Below are 17,810 nucleotides of genomic sequence, written 5' to 3' on the forward strand. Positions count from 1 at the left end.
TCCGGTACCTTACGCTTCCGCCGGAAGTCAAAAGGAGCCTCTCTATCCACTCCGCTCGATGGTGGCACGGTCGCCTAGCTGGTAGTCAGGGAGCCCTTTGCGGAGGGTCCGGTGCGCGGTAGGTAGGTAGCTCCTTGCTGCCGGAGGCGGGTGCGGTGCAGCTGGGCGGAGGCTGTCCAGTCCAGGCGGCCTGGGGTGGGCAGCGGGGCCCTAGGGAAGGGTCGTCCTCCGGGGTCCAGGCAGCGATGCTAGACAAGGCCGGGCGGCCCTGAGCGGCGGGGACACCCCACTCTGGTCAGAGGTTTTGGCGACCCAGCTAGCTTCTCGCCCCGGGTGCATCCCCAGGTCGGAAGAGAGAAAACTCTGCCCCGGAGACCGGCAGAACTAGTCATCTTGTCACCTTCCTTCTGTCAAGTCTGAAGGCTGGCCAAGAGGAACTGCAAAGTTGTTGACTCCTTTGCATACTCAGAGTAGAAATAGCCCCATTGAGCTTGAAATAAACCTTGATTTACCCCCTCTCCCCAATTGCTTCTTAGGATAATTTGAATGGTTAATATGGCATGCAAGTCTTGAAGTGCCCCGCGCTTCTAGTCATTTTACCTACGTTATATAATGTAACCTAGTTAGTAAAGCATAGCAGTGTACGAAGAAGTATACTGCATGATATCTCATCCTTTAACTTAGTCTTCCTGGGCCTCAGTTTTTAAAAATACTTTCACTGGCTCCCCTGACCCCTTCAGTTTCATGATTTGAAGTTTGTTTAAAGGGTTCCTCGTCTAGAATTGCTTGTTACTTGGGTACATCCACATATTAATGAGGCTAAGAGCATTTATTGGTTTATTTTTCGTTTCCTGTGAAAGTTAAACTCGCATTCTATCTGCCTTTATGTCTCAATATCTGCAATGCTAACCCCCTACCCCCATCCGTGGTGGATTTGCCAAAAGAAAAGAAAAAAATTTCTAACTCTCTTCCTTAACTACAGATCCTACACCTGTGGTGGCTTTTTTTTTTTTTTGTAAAGGGACTTCTACTGACAGAGGCAACTTGTGTTCTAGTGATTGTTGAACTGAACGTGGCTTTCCCCCCGCTTTTTTCTGTGAGCTAGCCTAACTAGCTAAGTGTGCTGCTCTCTAATAACGATTTAATGTAGTGTTAACTATGTTTCTAGATTCGAAGTTGAGCTGGAATTTGCTGAAATTTCTGCTCAAAGTTCTTAAATGTTTGCTTAGCACTTCAAATCGATAATCAAACTAATTTTTCTATCTTAAGCTTGCCTGTGGGTAAGATTTTTACCCTTTTATTGTTGTGTATTTGTTTATCCAGAGAGACTTTTTTTCTGTAAGTGACAAAAAGTTGTAAAAGTATCTTGCCCATTCAGGCAGTTAGCATTAAAATTTATTGTTTATCTCTTTAGTTGCTTAATTGTAGGTTAAGAGTGAACATACATAAATTAAAATTGAATTCAGTGTATCCAGCTGACCTGTTAAATTTTATTTTACCAAAGTGCTTCTTTTTTTTTTTAATTTTATTTATTTATTTTCTATATTTGGAATTAAAAAAAAATTCAAAATGCTTTTTTTAATAGCTTTATCCTTTGTTTACCAAAGCACTTCTTACAGATTCTTCATATTAACTCTTTAATATTAAATAAATACTAGTGTCTAAAATGGTTCCTGGCTCAATATAGTTGTTCTATAACTATATTATTTGGATGAATTGCTAATAACACCACTGAGCCTGGTTTCGTGGACCTGTAAAACTTTAGTGCCAAAAGGTACGTATAAAGTATTACTTAGTTGTAAGCCTTATCACTTTTGTTACTATTATTAAGTCACCAAAGTCACCAATTGAGGTTTTTGTGTGTGTGTGTTTTTAAATTTAGATATGTTTCTTGACAGTGACAGGGTATGGATTAATATCATCTGGTATTTGTTCTATCTGTGTTGACTAGGCTGATCAGATTTTGTGCTTGATGGGACTTTGGGTTGGTTTAACTAAGACAGCTAGGTCCTTTTTGTGAACTTCCTGGCACTGCAACATGTTTACTTCAACTTAGATCGACACTCCTGCCCTCTGTACCTAACCACAAACATTTCCTGCCCCAACTTTCCTTTTATTGCAATATTTAAATAGTCAGGGTTTAAGACATCCCCCCTTTCCTCTTTCTGTTGGTCTCTGCTTTTTCTTTAAATTTTAGAAGCGCTTAAAAGATTTTATATAGACATTTTAAACATATATAAAAGTGGAGAAAGTAGACCACATGCACCCATTACTAGCTTCAGCAATTGTTATCCTTTCCTCACCGGTTTTGTGTGTGTGTTTGGTAGAGGAGGGGATATTTTGAAAAAGTTCCATGACATTAGAATGCTTATTAATTTTAAGTTTCTTCACGCAGGTGACGTTGAGTTTTTGATATCTCTGTTCACCAGGACCAGTTTATATGAGCTCCCTAGCATCTCCCTGAACCATAAACTAAAAGGCTAAACGCCAGAGAGTCAGTTCCTTGCCTACTTGGTTCTTTTTGCCCTGCTTAACTCACTTCTGATCCTGATTTTCTCTCTGAATATGTTTCTGAAATCTGAAAGGCTTCAAAATCTGAAACCTTTTGAGCACTAACATGACACTCAAAGACAGTGCTCATTGGAGCATTTTGGATTTTTGGATTAGGGATGCTGAGCTGGCAGGTATAATGCAAATATTCCAAAAGGTGAAAAAAATTCAAAATCTGAAACCCTTCTGACCTCAGCATTTTGGATAAGGGCATACTCAAACTGTATAAATTTGTTTTTGTATTTCAAAATAATTTCTTTATGTAATAACATTGCAAGTTGCCTCCCTAGCCTAGCTTTATTTTTTAAGGCCATACATACCCCAGAACACATTGCTATTTTGAAGTGTGGGTCCCTTGGTGGTGCTTAAAAGTTGCCAAATCTTAGTATAAGCTCTCATTTATACACCACTCATATATATTTACTAACTTTATATCTAGTGAGATTTTCAAATAGGGACTATGGGAAGAAATGAGCAAATTAAAAACAAAGTAGCATGAGAATGTCAAACTGTTTAAGGATTTCCATCTCTTTTTTGGGTACTGTTTCACTTATTTGGGCTAGTAATATCCAGCCAGATTAAGAAAGAAAGGAAAGTAGTTGAGGCTCATAATTGGGTGGATTAGAAAGAGACTATATCATGGGTGTCAACACTTTTGGAATGAAAAGAGGCCCCTAATTCTCAAATAAGTTGAAATCCTTATTCCATTTGTGGAGTTCTTTTCTCTATGATGGGAGCATTCTTTTTTTTCTTTTATTTATTATTATTTTTTATTATAAAGATGTGGGGTACAATTCAGGGGTAGGTATACAAACATTGATTATGCAGGTACCCTTGCTAATGAGGTATGCCCCTCCCTCCCCTAGCAGGTTCCCTCAACTACCAATCCCACCCCCCCATAGTTTCCCACTACTGCCAGTTCCTTTCTTATAGTATTATAACTGTTCAAGGTCTGCTTATAAGTGAGAACATATGGCACTCTATTCTTTGTTTCTGTGATAGACTCTAAATCCATCCAAGTTGTTGTGAAGTACATATGTTTGTCTTTCTTTATGGCTTCATAATATTTCATTGTGTATATGTACCACATTTTTTTAATCCAGTCCTCCTTCAATGGACAACATGGTTGGTTCCATGTTTTTGCTGTTGTGAACAGAGCTGCAATAAACATGTGTGTAGGTATCTTTTTTGTAGAATGATTTGAGTTTCTCTGGGTATGTTCCCAGTAGGGGAATTGCTGGGTCATTTGGAAGGTCAATTTCTAGTTCTTTCAGAAATCGCCACACTGTCTTCCCAAGAGGTTGCACTAGTTTGCATTCCCACCAGCAGTGTAGGAGCGTTCCTTTTTCTCCACATCCTCGCCAGCATCTGTTGTTGCTTGTTTTATTAATGATGGCCATTTTTACTGGGGTTAGGTGGTATCTCAATGTGGTTTTGATTTGCATTTCTCTGATGATGAGTGAGGCTGAGCACTTTTTCATGTGTTGTTGGCTGCCTGTATATCTTCTTTTGAGAAGTGTCTATTTATGTCTTTTGCCCACTTTTTAATAGGACTTGTTTTTTTCCTTTCGGCGCATTTGAGTTCCTTGTAGGTCCTAGATGTTAGGACTTTGTCAGATATACAATTGGCAAATATTTCTTCCCATTCTGTGGGCTGTCTCCCTGCTCTCTTGATGGTTTCTTTTGCTTTGCAGAAGCTTGTTAGTTTGATGAGGTCCCACTTGTCTATCTTATTTCTTAAGATATTGGCATTTAGTGTTCTGAATAGGAATTGGTTGCCAGTTCCAATTTCTATAAGGGTATCTCCTGCGTTTTCTAAGATTTTTACAGTTTGAGGTTTTATATTTAGGTCTTTGATCTGTTTAGAGTTACTTATTTGGTATGGTGATAGGTAGGCATCCTGTTTCAATCTTCTGCATGTGGTCAGCCAGTTTTCCCAGCACCATTTACTGAATAGGTTCTCCTCTCCCTGGTGGTTGTTGTTGGAGGTTTTGTCAAAGATGAGTTGGTTGAGAAATTGAGGCTTTGCTTCTGGAATCTCTGTCCTGTTCCATTGGTCTATGTGCCTGTTTTTGTACCAATACCAGGCTGTTTTGATTACTGTAGCCTTATAGTAAAGTTTGAAGTCTGGAAGTGTGATACCTCCTACTTTGCTTCTTTTGCTAAGGATTGTTTTGGCTATTTGTGGTCGTTTATGTTTCCATATGAATTTCTGTATTGTCATTTCCAGGTCTGAGAAGAATGATGTTGGTAACTTCATGGGTATTGCGTTGAATCTGTAGATTGCCTTTGGTAGGATGGACATTTTAACAATGTTGATTCTTTCTATCCATGAGCATGGAATATTTTTCCATTTGTTTGTGTCTTCTTGGATTTCTTTGAGCAGTGTTTTGTAGTTCTCATTGTAAGGGTCTTTCACTTCTGTGGTTAGGAAGATGCCAAGGTATTTCATTTTTTTTGTGGCTATTGTGAATGGGATTGTGCTTTAATTTGGGTCTCTGCCTGCTTGTTGTTGGTGTATAGGAATGCAACTGTTTTTTGCACATTTATTTTGTATGCTGAGACTTTGCCAAAGTCCTTTATCAGTGCAAGCAGGTTTTTGACAGATTCTCTTGGATTTTCAAGGTATAGAATCATATCATCAGCAAAGAGGGATAACTTGACTTCTTCTTTTCCTAATTGGATACCCCTGATTTCCTTCTCTTGTCTAATTGCCCTAGCTAGAACTTCCAACACAATGTTGAACAAGAGGGGTGAGAATGGGCAGCCTTGTCTTGTTCCAGTTTTCAGGGGAAATGTTTCCAGTTTCTGTCCATTTAGCAATATCTTAGCTGTGGGTTTATCATAGATGGCACTTACTACTTTGAGGTATGTTCCTTCTATACCTAGGTGTTTGAGGGTTTTTATCAAGAAGGGATGCTGGATTTTATCCAAAGCTTTTTCTGCATTTAATGATATAATCATGTGGTTCTTGTTTTTACATCTGTTGATGTATTTAATTACATTTATGGTCTTGTGAATGTTGAACCAGCCCTACATCCTGGGCATGAAGCCTACTTGGTTGTGGTGGATGGCTTTTGAGATGTGTTTTTGGATTCGCTTTGTTAGAATTTTGTTAAGGATTTTTGCATCTATGTTCATAAGGGATATTGGCCTTTAGTTTTCTTTTTTTGTTGGCTCTTTACCCGGTTTGGGTATCAGTGTGATGTTAGCTTCTAAAAATGATTTGGGGAGAATTCCATCTTTCTCAATTGCCTAGAATACTTTCAATAGGATTGTTATGAGCTCCTCCTTGTAAGTTTTGTAGAATTCTGCTGGAAAGCCATCCGGTCCAGGGTTTTTTTACGTAGGTAGTTTTCGTATGACAGAGTCAATTTCTTGGGTTGTTATTGGTCTATTTAGTGTCTCAATGTCTTCTTGTTTCAACCTGGGGAGGTTGTGTGATGTCAGAAAGCCCTCCACTTCATTTAGGTTATCAAGTTTGTTTCCATATAGGTGGACATAGTAATCTCTGATAATGTTTTGTATTTCTTCCGGGTCAGTTGTGATTTGATCTTTTGTATTTCTGAGTGTGTTTATTTGGGCTTTTTCTCTCTTTTTCTTGGTCATTCTGGCTAGGGGCCAATCAATCTTGTTACTTCTTTCAAAGAACTGGCTTTTTGTTTTTGATGTTTTCTATGATATTTTTGTCTTCTATGTCCCATATTTGGGCTCTTATTTTGATGATTTGGATTCTCTGTTAAAGTTGGGGTTTTGGTGGTCTCTTTCCAGCTCTTTTAGGTGATTTGTTAGGCTCTCCACTTGTGATCTTTCCTTGTTCTTGATGTGTGCTCGTAGAGAGACAAGTTTCCCTCTTAGAACTCATTTCATGGCATCCCAGAGGTTTTGGTAAGATATTTCATTTTCATTTGTTTCCAGGAATCTTTTAATTTCTGCTTTGATTTCAGTGTTCACCCAGTAGTTGTTCAGCATCATGCTGTTTAGTGTCCATGTCTTTGTGGGCTTTGGGGAAATTTTGTTGGTGTTGATATTTATTTTTATTCCACTGTGGTCTGAGAATGTGCATGGCAAGATTTCAACCTTATGGAATTTGTTTATGCTTGATTTATGGCCAAGGATGTGATCGATCTTGGAGTACGTTCCATATGGTGATGAGTAGAATGTATATTCTGTAGTTTTGGGTGGAATAATCTGTAGGTATCTATTAAGTCCATTTAGTCGAATGTCGAGTTTAGATTCTGGATCTCCTTGTTGATTTTTTGCCTTGGTGATCTATCTAGGGCTGTTAGTGGGGTATTCAAGTCCCCTGCTATAGAGTTAGAGTCAATGTTTTTTTTTAGTTTATTTAGTAGTTGCTTTAAAAATGCTGGTGCTCCTGTGTTGGGTGCATATATGTTTAGGATAGATATTTCTTGTTGATGAATTGAATCTTTTATCATTATATAGTGTCCTGCATCTTTTTAAATTTTTGGTAGCTTAAAGGTTGTTTTGTCTGATATTAAGATCACAACTCCTGCCTTCTTTTGTGATCCATTTGCCTCAAAACTTGTTGTCCATCCTTTAACTTTGAGTCTGTGTGTCCCTTGTAGTGAGATGAGTCTCCTGGATGCAGCAAATAATTGGGTTATGGTTTCTCATCTAGTTTGCCATTCTGTGTCTTTTCAGTGGTGCATTTAGTCCATTCACATTCAGGCTGATTATCGAAATGTGATTGTTCATCCCTGTCATGAGGTTCTTAAAAAGTTTTTTCTTTGTTTGCTTGTTTTCTTTTGGCTTTGGGGTTAATGTATGTGTATGTTTTCAAGTTTCTTGTTGCACTGTATTCTCTGTTTATTCTGTGCTCTGCTCTTCTCTTGGGAAGTGTGTGATCATTCTTTTTCTTTCTTCTGTGCTTAATACATTTTAAGTGTCTCCTGTAGAGCTGGTCTGGGAGCTGCATAATCTCTTAGGGATTGGAAGTCTGGGAAGGATTTTAATTCTCTATCACTGATGAAGCTGAGCTTGGTTGGATAGGAAATTCTTGGTTGAAATTGCTTATCTTTGAGGACTTTGAACATAGGGTTCCAGTCCCTTCTTGCTTATAGTATTTCTGCTGATAGGTCTGCTGCTATTGTGATTGGCTTTCCCTGGTAGGTAGTCTGACCTTTCTCTCTTGCTGCTTTAGGATTTTTTCTTTTGTGCCTACTTTGTGTAGGCGAATTACTATGTGTCTAGTAATTCATGTCTAGGGTTTGGTCTTCTCATTCGATGTCTTTTGGGGGTTCTCTGTATCTCTTGTGCTTGGCTGGTCATATCTCTGGTGAGATGGGGAAAGTTTTCTTGGATTATCTCCTGGAATACTTGCTCCAAGTTGTTCTCCATTTCCCTTTCTTCTTCTGGGATATCAGTCAGGCATAGATTTGGCCTCTTGATATAAACACACATCTCTTGTAGGCATTCTTTCTTTCTGAGTCTTCTTTCTATGTTTTTTATAGATTGGGTTAATTCCATGTTCTGGTCTTCAAGTTCTGAGATTCTTTCTTCAGCTAGATTAATTCTGCTTTCCATGCTTGTCATCTTGTTATTTATTTCCTGGATGAAGTTTTTATTGCCAAAATCTCTGTTACAGGTTCTTTCAGTGTTGCATCTTGTCTTTCTTGAGTCTTATTTACTCTTTCCATCCATTCCCTAATCTCTGTTGTATTCTGGGGCTAGTCATTGGTAACTTCCATTCTTTGGGCACCAAGGTCTGATTTTTTAGGAGTTTTGTCTTTGGAACATTTGAAATTGCCTGAGGTCTTCCTTTGGTTTTTCCTATTTGTGACAGATCTCTTGTTTTTCTCTTTAGTTCTGTTATTCAGTGTCAATGCGAGAGACTTTCCCTTTTGATGTTTGCTCAGTCCTCTCTTCTTCCCTGATCCAGGCTCTAGATTTGTTCTATTTTGAAAGAGTATGGTGGATGGGAAGCTTTGCAGTCTCTTGTAGTTTTTGAAATTCGAATAAAGTAGGGGATGGGGTGCTAGGAATCAGAAACTACTTGCAAATTACAATGTTCACTTATTGTGGTTTGTGTTCCTTGAGATCCACTCCCCATCACCACTCTATATGATGATGCAAAGCAGAAACCAATGCAAAAGCAATTGAACACATACATACACAGACATTCACACACCCCAAAACAAACTGGAATAACAACAAAATGAAACAAAACAAACAACAACCAAAAAACCCCAAGAAAACTAAACACACACACACATGCCTAGCACAAAGTGAATAGAGAAGAAAAATGGAAAGACCGGAGGAAAATAAATAAAAGAATAAATACATATATAAATAAAAAGAAATTCGAACCCTCACACATATACTGACACACACCTTAAACTATAAAAAATGAATGTTAAAAAAATCCAGAACAAAAGAGCAAAAACCAACAACAACAAAATCAAAAGATGAACACTCAGCCATTCACATACACACATAAACAGAAAATGACAAAAGAAGAAACAGAAAAAGAAACAAAAAAAAATTTTGTGGGGTGATGCAGATCAAACCCTCACATATAGATTCATGCACAAAGGAAAATACTTTAAAAATAGATGAACTCACAAAGAAACAGTCCAAAAATGTTTAAAATCTAAAAAATAATTGAAAAAAAAAACCTGCCCTCTGTGGCAGGCTCTGTAATTGTTCCTCTAATCTGGTCTCTCCTGCAGAGCCACCTATTTCACTCTCTCCTCAGGGAAAGAAGCAGGGAAGGAGGAGGGGCAGTGGAGGTGAGTGGGAAGCAGGGAAGTAGGAGGGGCAGTGGAGGTGAGTGGGGCTGCAGTCCTCCCCTCCCACTCTCCTATAGTCAGGGAGATTTCCTCCAGTGGGGAGGTATGTGATTGTCTCTTCCCTAGGTACGTCTCTCACAGGGGATGCCCCAGCCAGGTCTATCCTGGAATGGAGATCTCCTATTGAGACTGATGTCCAGACTCCGCCTGGGTGTGTCCCTCTCAGTCTTGGCCCAGCTGTGTGAGTCTGACGTTCAGAGAATTGCTGGGGAGGAGGTGGTTTTGGTCAGCCCTGCAGGGTGGGGCACCTGGAACTTAGCACTTGTCAGGTCTTTCCGAAGTTTGTGCTTTCAGGATATTCTCTCTGGGCCACTATCAATCCCTGAGTAGTTGATCCACTAGTCATAGAGATCAGATCTGTTGCTCCATGGTGAGCAAGTTGGAGCACTTTCCTGCCCCACCTTCAAGATGGTGGTAGGGTGCCTCTCTTGTCCTCTTCTGTGTGACCTTGCCTCTGGACTCCCTCTGCAGCCCCTGCTTACAGCACCCTGCCAGGACCTGAAGTGGTGAGGCAAAGCCAGAAGCTGGCAGTTTCTCTCCTGCTTCAATGGTGAGGGAGAGCCTGGGGCGATAGTTTCTCCCCACCACTTTTTCACAGGAAACTTCTGTCCGGTTTAAAAAAAACAATGACGCCTAGCTTCTGGGACCTGAGAAGAACCCAGGGATGAAGTAAAGAAGCTTCAGCACCAGCTCTTGCACCAGGGGCCTGGCCACCTACTCACAAACCTCCAGTTAGACAGTCTCTCCCAGCATTTTCTTCCCAGGGAGCGTTTGTTGATTTAAAAAAAAAAAAAGGAACAAGAAAATGGCACTCGACTTCTGTGTCCCGGGAATCGCTAGGGTCCAAGTCCAGTCGCTGTGGCACCAGCTGCTGCACCAGGAGAGCCCTGGCCACTAGCTCCCTAGCCCTCACTCAGTCAACCACTCACACACCCACTCGCTCACCAGTGTGTACACAAAATTTTTCATACATTCACTTAGTTACACTGGTACTCACATAGTCCAACTGACTTGGTCACCATCTTCCCGACCTCCTTGGGAGCATTCTTAAAGTTGGGATTTCACATGTCTATAGAGGATTAAGTAGGAACTCATAGGTATATTGGGCAAATGACTGGAGACTAGGAGTCTGAAAGTAATTTTAGAAAGTCAAATGAATTTTTAGATTTTAATTCAGAGATCATGGCAACAGTTTATTAACAGGGCCTTTATAACAGAAACAGTTGATAATTTAGGATCCTGACTTTTGATTTTGTTTTGATCAAGTGTTCTTGACTCTTAAGAGATTATAATTTAGATTTTAAACAACTAATAATAACTTTTTATCAAGTTTAAATTTCTTGCTCTTGGCCACTGAAGGAGGGCAGAGATTACATGTAAGAAGAAAAGATTTCATATTTTCTGTTTTAATTATGGGGTAGGTTAATATACAGGTTAAAAAACCCCCCAAAAACCCTGGTCCAAATTAGAATGCAACTATTGAGCCAGGAATTATGACTCACAGAAATGATAGTCACATCATTATCATAGTTAGTTTTGGGGCTGGGTTTTTTTTTTTTTTTGGTTTAAAATTATTTCTCTCCTTTCATTTTTTCTACCCTCCCATTACATCAGATATAAAATATGAGTAACTTATTTTGACTGACCTACCTAACAACAAAGAGAAAAGACACAGCTGATGTAAAATAATCCATGATGGGAATCTTTTATAAAGTACTTACAACGAATGAGTGTAGTATACAACTTTCCCCAAAAATCTTAATAGAATTATTTGGTACTATACCTATTCCTGAATTGTGTCGCACATCTTTAAAATGAATAAAAATAAATAAATAAATAAAATTCCAACTTCAAAAAAATTTGGTGTTTGTGGGAGAGGGCATGTGTGTATGTATTTTAGATGAGTGTATAAAATATTAGGAATTATTCCAGGTTTGAATTTGGCTTTACTAGAATTGAATCATTGATAGAATTGTACCCTTTTGTAAATGATTATTCTTCTGAAGGTAGAGGTTATCATCTATTTTACAGAAGAGAAAACTGAAGTGTTTTAGAGACTTAGTAATTAAGACTTAAGGCTGTCAGACTGAAAAACCCATGCACTTTTCTCTATATCAAGCTGCCTAGTGAATTGACCATTAAGCATTAAGCTTGACACTCATTTTGCCATTTTCTACAGTCAATTTAGGAAATTAAGATGTTTCTAACTTCATTATCTTTTTTAGTTTATTTAGAAACCTGAATGGAGGTTATGGATGATAAGCCCAAACCTGAAGCCCCAAGTGAGAGTTCAGAGCGTCTCTTCTCCTTTGGAGTTATAGCAGATATTCAATATGCTGATTTAGAAGATGGCTATAATTTCCAAGGAAACAGGCGGCGATACTACAGACATAGTCTTCTTCACTTACAGGGTGCTATTGAAGACTGGAATAATGAAAGCAGCACACCCTGTTGTGTTCTTCAGCTGGGAGATATCATTGATGGATATAATGCACAGTATGAAGTATCAGAAAAGTCCCTAGAACTTGTTATGGACACATTCAAGAAGCTGAAAGTTCCAGTTCATCATACATGGGGAAACCATGAATTCTATAACTTCAGTAGAGACTACTTAACAAACTCTAAACTTAACACAAAGTTTCTGGAAGACCAAATTGTACATCATCCTGAGACCATGCCTTCAGAAGATTATTATGCTTATCATTTTGTACCATTCCCTAAATTCCGGTTCATTTTACTTGATGCTTATGACTTGAGTGTCTTGGGCATGGATCAGTCCTCTTCAAAATACCAGCAGTGTATGAAGATACTGAGGGAGCACAATCCAAATACGGAATTAAATAGTCCTCAAGGTGAATTATTCCTTTGAGCTGAGAATCTAATACATTGTCTTTAAATTCTTCAGCTACTTTTTATTCAGCAGGAAGATGGACAATTAAGGTAAAAGTATATTGTCACTGTTATTCAGGTCAGGATTTCTCATAAACCTGATCTCACAGGGACTGGTTACAGTTGATTCAAGATGGATTTATTTAACAAGATATTTGAATGCTACTCTAGGCCAAGCATTTTTTCTAGAGCTAGCTGTTCAGAGCTGTAAATAATATAACTTTACTTTATGGATGGATGGCATGAAAGGAACAAAAACAGTAAGTGGGCAAGACAGATAATAAACAGAAACAAGATTATTTCCAAAGTGATAAGTGCTACCAAGAAAATAGAGTATGATGTTGTATAGAGAGTTACAGAAAAGGATTAGAGGTACTATTTTAGATTAGGTGATCAGAGAAAGCTTCTCCAAGGAGAAAAACACTTAAGCTGACGTCTAAATGACAAGAAGGAGTCATCCTTTGAAAGAACGAGGATAAGGAGCTAGCAGAGGGAAAAACAAATGCAGTAGTGTTAAGTGGAATAAGACTTTGGCATTATTTAAGAACACAGAAAAGGACTAGTGGAGTACAAGATGGTTTTGGAGTGTAAACGGGTAGGATTATATAGTGGCTCAGTGGACATTGTAAGGAGTTTGCATTTTCAATGTAATGGAAAGCCAACAAAGTAAGCAGGAGTGTCAAGAGTAGGAATAAGACAAAGTGTGACTTATTTATATGCTTCTCTAAATTGTAGTTTCCTATTTTAAGTTGATTGCTGCTAATCAAATATTCCTCAAGAACAGAACAGGTGCCCCTACATTAGCTAAATTTGAAAGCCCAAATGAAGGAAAACACAACATGTGATGGGTCTGACTTACGCAACTCATTTCAGGACTTTCTGAGCCCCAATTTGTCCAGTTTAATGGAGGATTCAGCCAAGAACAGCTGAACTGGTTGAATGAAGTGCTTACATTCTCTGACAGAAACCAAGAAAAGGTGGTGATTGTGAGTAAGTATTTAAATTGTTTATCATATTACACTAGCATTTTAGAGATTGGGAAAAGTTAGACTTTAAAGCATACTAACAATATTTTCATAACTTATTTCTATAAAATGAATGCTTAGTTTAAAATTTTTTGTTGAGAAACAATCTGAATAATATATGATTAACATTTAAGGATGATTCATGAAGGAATTTAAAAAATAACAAAGATACTATACCACGTTTTAGAGCCTGTGAGTTGGCCTTTTAGGTTTCAAAGGAGAATTTTAAGCCAGATACACTGGCTCACGCCTGTAATCCCAGCACTTTTGGAAGCTGAGTGGGAGGATTGCTTAAGTCTAGGAGTTCAAGGCCAGCCTGGACAACATAGTGAGACCTTGTCTCTACAAAAAATTTAAAAAATCAGCCAGGTGTGGTGGTATGCACCTGTAGTCCCAGGTACTATGGAGGCTGAGCCAGGAGGATTGCCTTAGCCCAGGAGCTTAAGGCTGTGGTGAGCCATGATTTTGCCACTGCACTCCAGTCTGGGTAACAGAGTGAGATGCCGACTCAAAAGAAAAAAAAAAGAAAGAAAAAGAAAAAGTAAGGTTTCCCCAAATGGGATCAATTGATGGAGTAATTTTTAAATTAGAAATTCAATTCAGGCCCCATACCAAATCTCAGCCTTAGGAGACCTGCCTCTCTGTGAAGTGGTCACCAGAGAGAGTCCACTGCTACCTAGAAGAAGTAAAGCTGATAATTATAAGGGATGTGTGCTACAGACTCAGCTGGCAATGAACACTTTCAGTTCTCTAACACACAGACACAAGGAAGTTAGATTTATATTATTTTCATTTAGAATCACTTTTGACAGATATACTGCCATCAGAAACTGTAGGAATCTGGAGGTGCTTAAAGTACCCTTGTGCCCATGTGCATGAGCACACATATATACACACACAAATAACTGAATTTGGATTTGTGGCATGGCTGGGGGACTTGGTTTGGGGGCTGAGAGTCCTTGTTTTAGAATTAGAATCAGTGTAGCATAATAGATGAGAAAAATAGACTGAGAGCCAGAAAGATGGGGTGTCATTCTGGCTCTTGTGAATAGGAATTGTGACTCGGGACAAATATTGAGCCTACAAACTGCAATGTTCTCAATAGTGCAGTAAATGAAATTACAAGTATGAAATCCCTTTGAAAATGATAGGCTATTCACATAGTTGATGATATAAAATTATATTTCCATAAAGATAATTTTTACTTATTGATCTTCCACTGATGTGGTAAAAATACATGGATGGAGCAGGAGTGTTTCTGCTACCATTGGAATATCAAGTGTCATTCAAGGCTTGACAAAGATAAGGTACCCTCAGGGGTTATTGGGATGATGTGACACCATCTCTATAGTAAGTGGTCTCAGAAACTGGGGTACTTCTTGACTTGTGTCTGCTTTTTATTTCCCACTGCCAGGTTGGGAAAGTACATTAGAAGTACTTGAGCTGAAAGGGGCCTGGAGAGCATGTAGCCAAACCCTTTAATTTTAAAGATAAAGAAACTGAAGCCTAAAGAGATTAAATTATATAGCAAAATCACACAGCTACTGACAGAATGAGACTAGAATCCATGTTTTGCATCCCAATCTCCTTTTCCACTTCATCCTGTATTCTTCTCTTTTCTTTTTACTGATGGCATACACCTATCAACTTTAGCAGTCTCTTAAATTTCTTCCACCATCTGCTTTAAGCTTAGAACTGAATAAGCAAACTTAACAACTGATTTACTCAGTTTTTTTTTTAGTAAGTTTTAAAAGGGAAAGTTTAATACAAATTTCTTTTGTTTTTGTTTGCCTTTTAACTTTCATTGTAACTACTCAGAGGTCATTTTGCCTACTTTTTTAGTTTTGGCCATGCCGTTGGAGGGATAGGATTCCCATGAGCTTAGACGGGGAGCACTGCAGGATGAGGTGTTTGAGTGGAGAGGGCAGGGGTTCAGGTTTGGAAATATTAAGTTTCATATACCTTTTAGACATTAGCAGAAATGTTGAGTGGGCAATTCAGACACAGAGTCCGAATTTTCAAAATAGAGATTTGGGAGCTAGGTGTATAAATGTGGAAGGTGAAAGAATATAAATGATATTTAAAGCATGTACATCACCAAGAAATTATTAAGGCACATTAGATGTAGGTAGAGAAGTCAAAGGACCAAGCATTCAGACACTCTTGATAAGACACTAGGGAAATGAGGAGAAACCAGCAAAGGAGATTGGACATTAGTGGCCATTGAGGTTGGGAGAAAAGTAGGAAGATATTACTAGGAAAACGAATGTATCCTAGAAGCCATGTGTTTCAAGAAAGAAGCAACTAATTATGTCAGATGCTGCAGGGACTTGATAGATGAGTGAATATGACTTTTGGGTACTAGAAAGCCACAGTTCTCTTAGCCTTAGGGTGGTATCAGAGTGGTATGTTTGTGTGTGTGTGTGCACATGTGTGTGCATGCATGTACTTTCCTCTCCTGCTTTAGGGTTTTGTTAACCTCCCCCCAGCCCCCTACTTTTTTTTTTTTTTAACTTGTATTAAAAACAAATAAGATATTAAGCAGAAGCATGTTTAAATTTAAGAATAAAAATGAAGAGTAGCAGAAAAAAAGAAAAGTTATTTAATGGGAAGAAGCAAAGACCAGTGAGCTATGGTACTTGTACTTTAGAGTGAAAACTGTGGCCTGATTGATATGTGGTATGGGTTCATAGATGTGTTGGCATCAGGAATTTGAAGTTCTTCTGGCTCTACTTCTACACATTTCCTGTGGGACACCAGAATGAACCTTCCCTGCTATAACTCAGTTTTTCATCTGTAAAATAGGTATGGCCTCCTTGATCTCATTGGGGTGTTTAAAGTCCTATGAATCAGTTCTAAGGCATTGAGTATTTATATAAATGACATATAATCCATGGCTCATCCCCAAACTATTTTTTATTTAGTATTGCATCTTTCTGTGTTTATAACATTCATATTTAAGGAAATCAGTGAGATTGAATTCCAGTGCAGCATTTGCCTGATTTCTGGCCGTCTGCATACTGCCCTGCACAGGACTCTTTCAATATTCCTCAGTGTTTGGGCAGCTTGAGACTTCACACAGGCCTTGTAGACCTCAAGGCTTTGCCTCTACAGCAGCCTCTTTCCCACCCCGTGTAGACTGTCTCAGCCTTCTTTCTGTGCTTCAGAGACTTAGCTATAGATGGCCTAGTTCTTCATGTGTGTGGATTCTTTCTGGTTTAGTCCATTTGGATAAGTTAGCAATACAAGCTTTTTTTCCTGAGTACTAGTTTTTAGCCACTTATGTAGATAGAACAGATATTTAATTGGCTCGTAACTCTTCTTTTCTTTAACAGGCCACCTTCCCATTTACCCAGAGTCTTCTGACAGTGTGTGCCTGGCCTGGAACTACAGAGATGCCCTGGCAGTGATTTGGTCTCATGAATGTGTGGTGTGCTTCTTTGCCGGTCACACTCACGACGGTGGCTATTCTGAGGATCCTTTTGGTGTGCATCACGTCAACCTAGAAGGGGTTATTGAAACAGCGCCAGACAGCCAAGCTTTTGGCACAGTTCATGTCTATCCTGACAAAATGATGTTGGAAGGGAGAGGCAGAGTTCCAGACAGAATTATGAATTACAAGAAGGAAAGAGCCTTCCATTTTTAGTCTGATCTCTTTTGTTTAACTTGATAGAGAATGAGCTTTTTGTTTGTTTCCCCTTAACAAAAATAAAAATAAAAATAAAAATCCTCAATCTCATTGTTTAGTATTCTGCTTGCATAACAAAATTTATGACTTCATTGTGCATTAGTTGATAAAATATTCAGAAATAGCATTTTGAATAGTGTATCCAGTGTAAGTTAGAAACAAACCAGGTAGAAGACTGAGGCAAGGGATATAATCTTTGTAAGGGACTTAATTTGGCCTTACCTGATTTTTTTTTCTTTTTTTACATGAAAAATGTATTTATGTATTAACTATATAGCTTAATATTCATAGTACAAAATAGGCCCAGGTAAACTTTCTGTTCACTCTGCTGTGTAAATGAGCTTTGGACGGTTTTGCTCAGAATACCCATACTTGGACTTTTATGGGCTTGTATTCCCACTTCTGTAGTTATTTTACAAATGAATGTGTGGCACTCTTATCTCTGTAAGAAGCGTCTCCAGAGAAGTCATGTGCTCCTCTTGTGTTCTAACCAAAGCAGAATTAAGTTTGCTGGTGCAGCTGTGTGCCTGCTAACTTGGTCTGTTTGGGCCACCAGCTAGTGCTGTCTGAGGCTACAGTAGGTAAATGAATTTATACCCGACTCCCTTTATAGACAAATGGGACATGTTTACTCCATTGTCATATATGCAAAAGCTTACTTGCAGAAACATTAGATGGCAAATGGGGACTATTCGAGTGTAGACAAAGCGTGATTCAGGGCCTAAAAACCATTAAGAGAAATATTAGTCAACATAAGTGTGTCTTTTGAGTACTAGGCACTATGGGGATATAAAGAAAATTAGTTTTCTATGGCTGCTGTAACAAATTACCAAAACTTGGTGGCTT

General features: G+C 38.6%; 1 protein-coding gene across 3 annotated transcripts; it reads left to right on the forward strand.

Moving 5' to 3' along the window:
• The first annotated feature begins 48 nt into the window (after positions 1–48).
• Positions 49–17,025, forward strand: ADPRM (ADP-ribose/CDP-alcohol diphosphatase, manganese dependent). 3 transcript variants are annotated; one of them, XR_002481504.1, is made up of 4 exons: positions 49–118; positions 11,588–12,302; positions 13,125–13,241; positions 16,612–17,025. XR_002481504.1 is itself a non-coding variant. In XM_008050769.1 (4 exons), exons 2-4 carry the CDS (start codon positions 11,605–11,607, stop codon positions 16,920–16,922), a joined length of 1,038 nt encoding a protein of 345 aa, XP_008048960.1. In that variant the 5' UTR covers positions 49–122; positions 11,588–11,604; the 3' UTR covers positions 16,923–17,025. The 3 variants fall into 3 exon arrangements, 2 of the variants coding, with proteins under 2 accessions (XP_008048960.1, XP_008048961.1); XM_008050769.1 differs by having other exon boundaries at positions 49–122; positions 11,588–12,214; XM_008050770.1 differs by having other exon boundaries at positions 11,588–12,214.
• The last annotated feature ends 785 nt before the right edge of the window (positions 17,026–17,810 follow it).

This window comes from Carlito syrichta, unplaced genomic scaffold (genome assembly GCF_000164805.1).
Source record: "Carlito syrichta isolate Samal-C Ts95f unplaced genomic scaffold, Tarsius_syrichta-2.0.1 Scaffold153648, whole genome shotgun sequence".
NCBI classification, from domain to species: domain Eukaryota; kingdom Metazoa; phylum Chordata; class Mammalia; order Primates; family Tarsiidae; genus Carlito; species Carlito syrichta.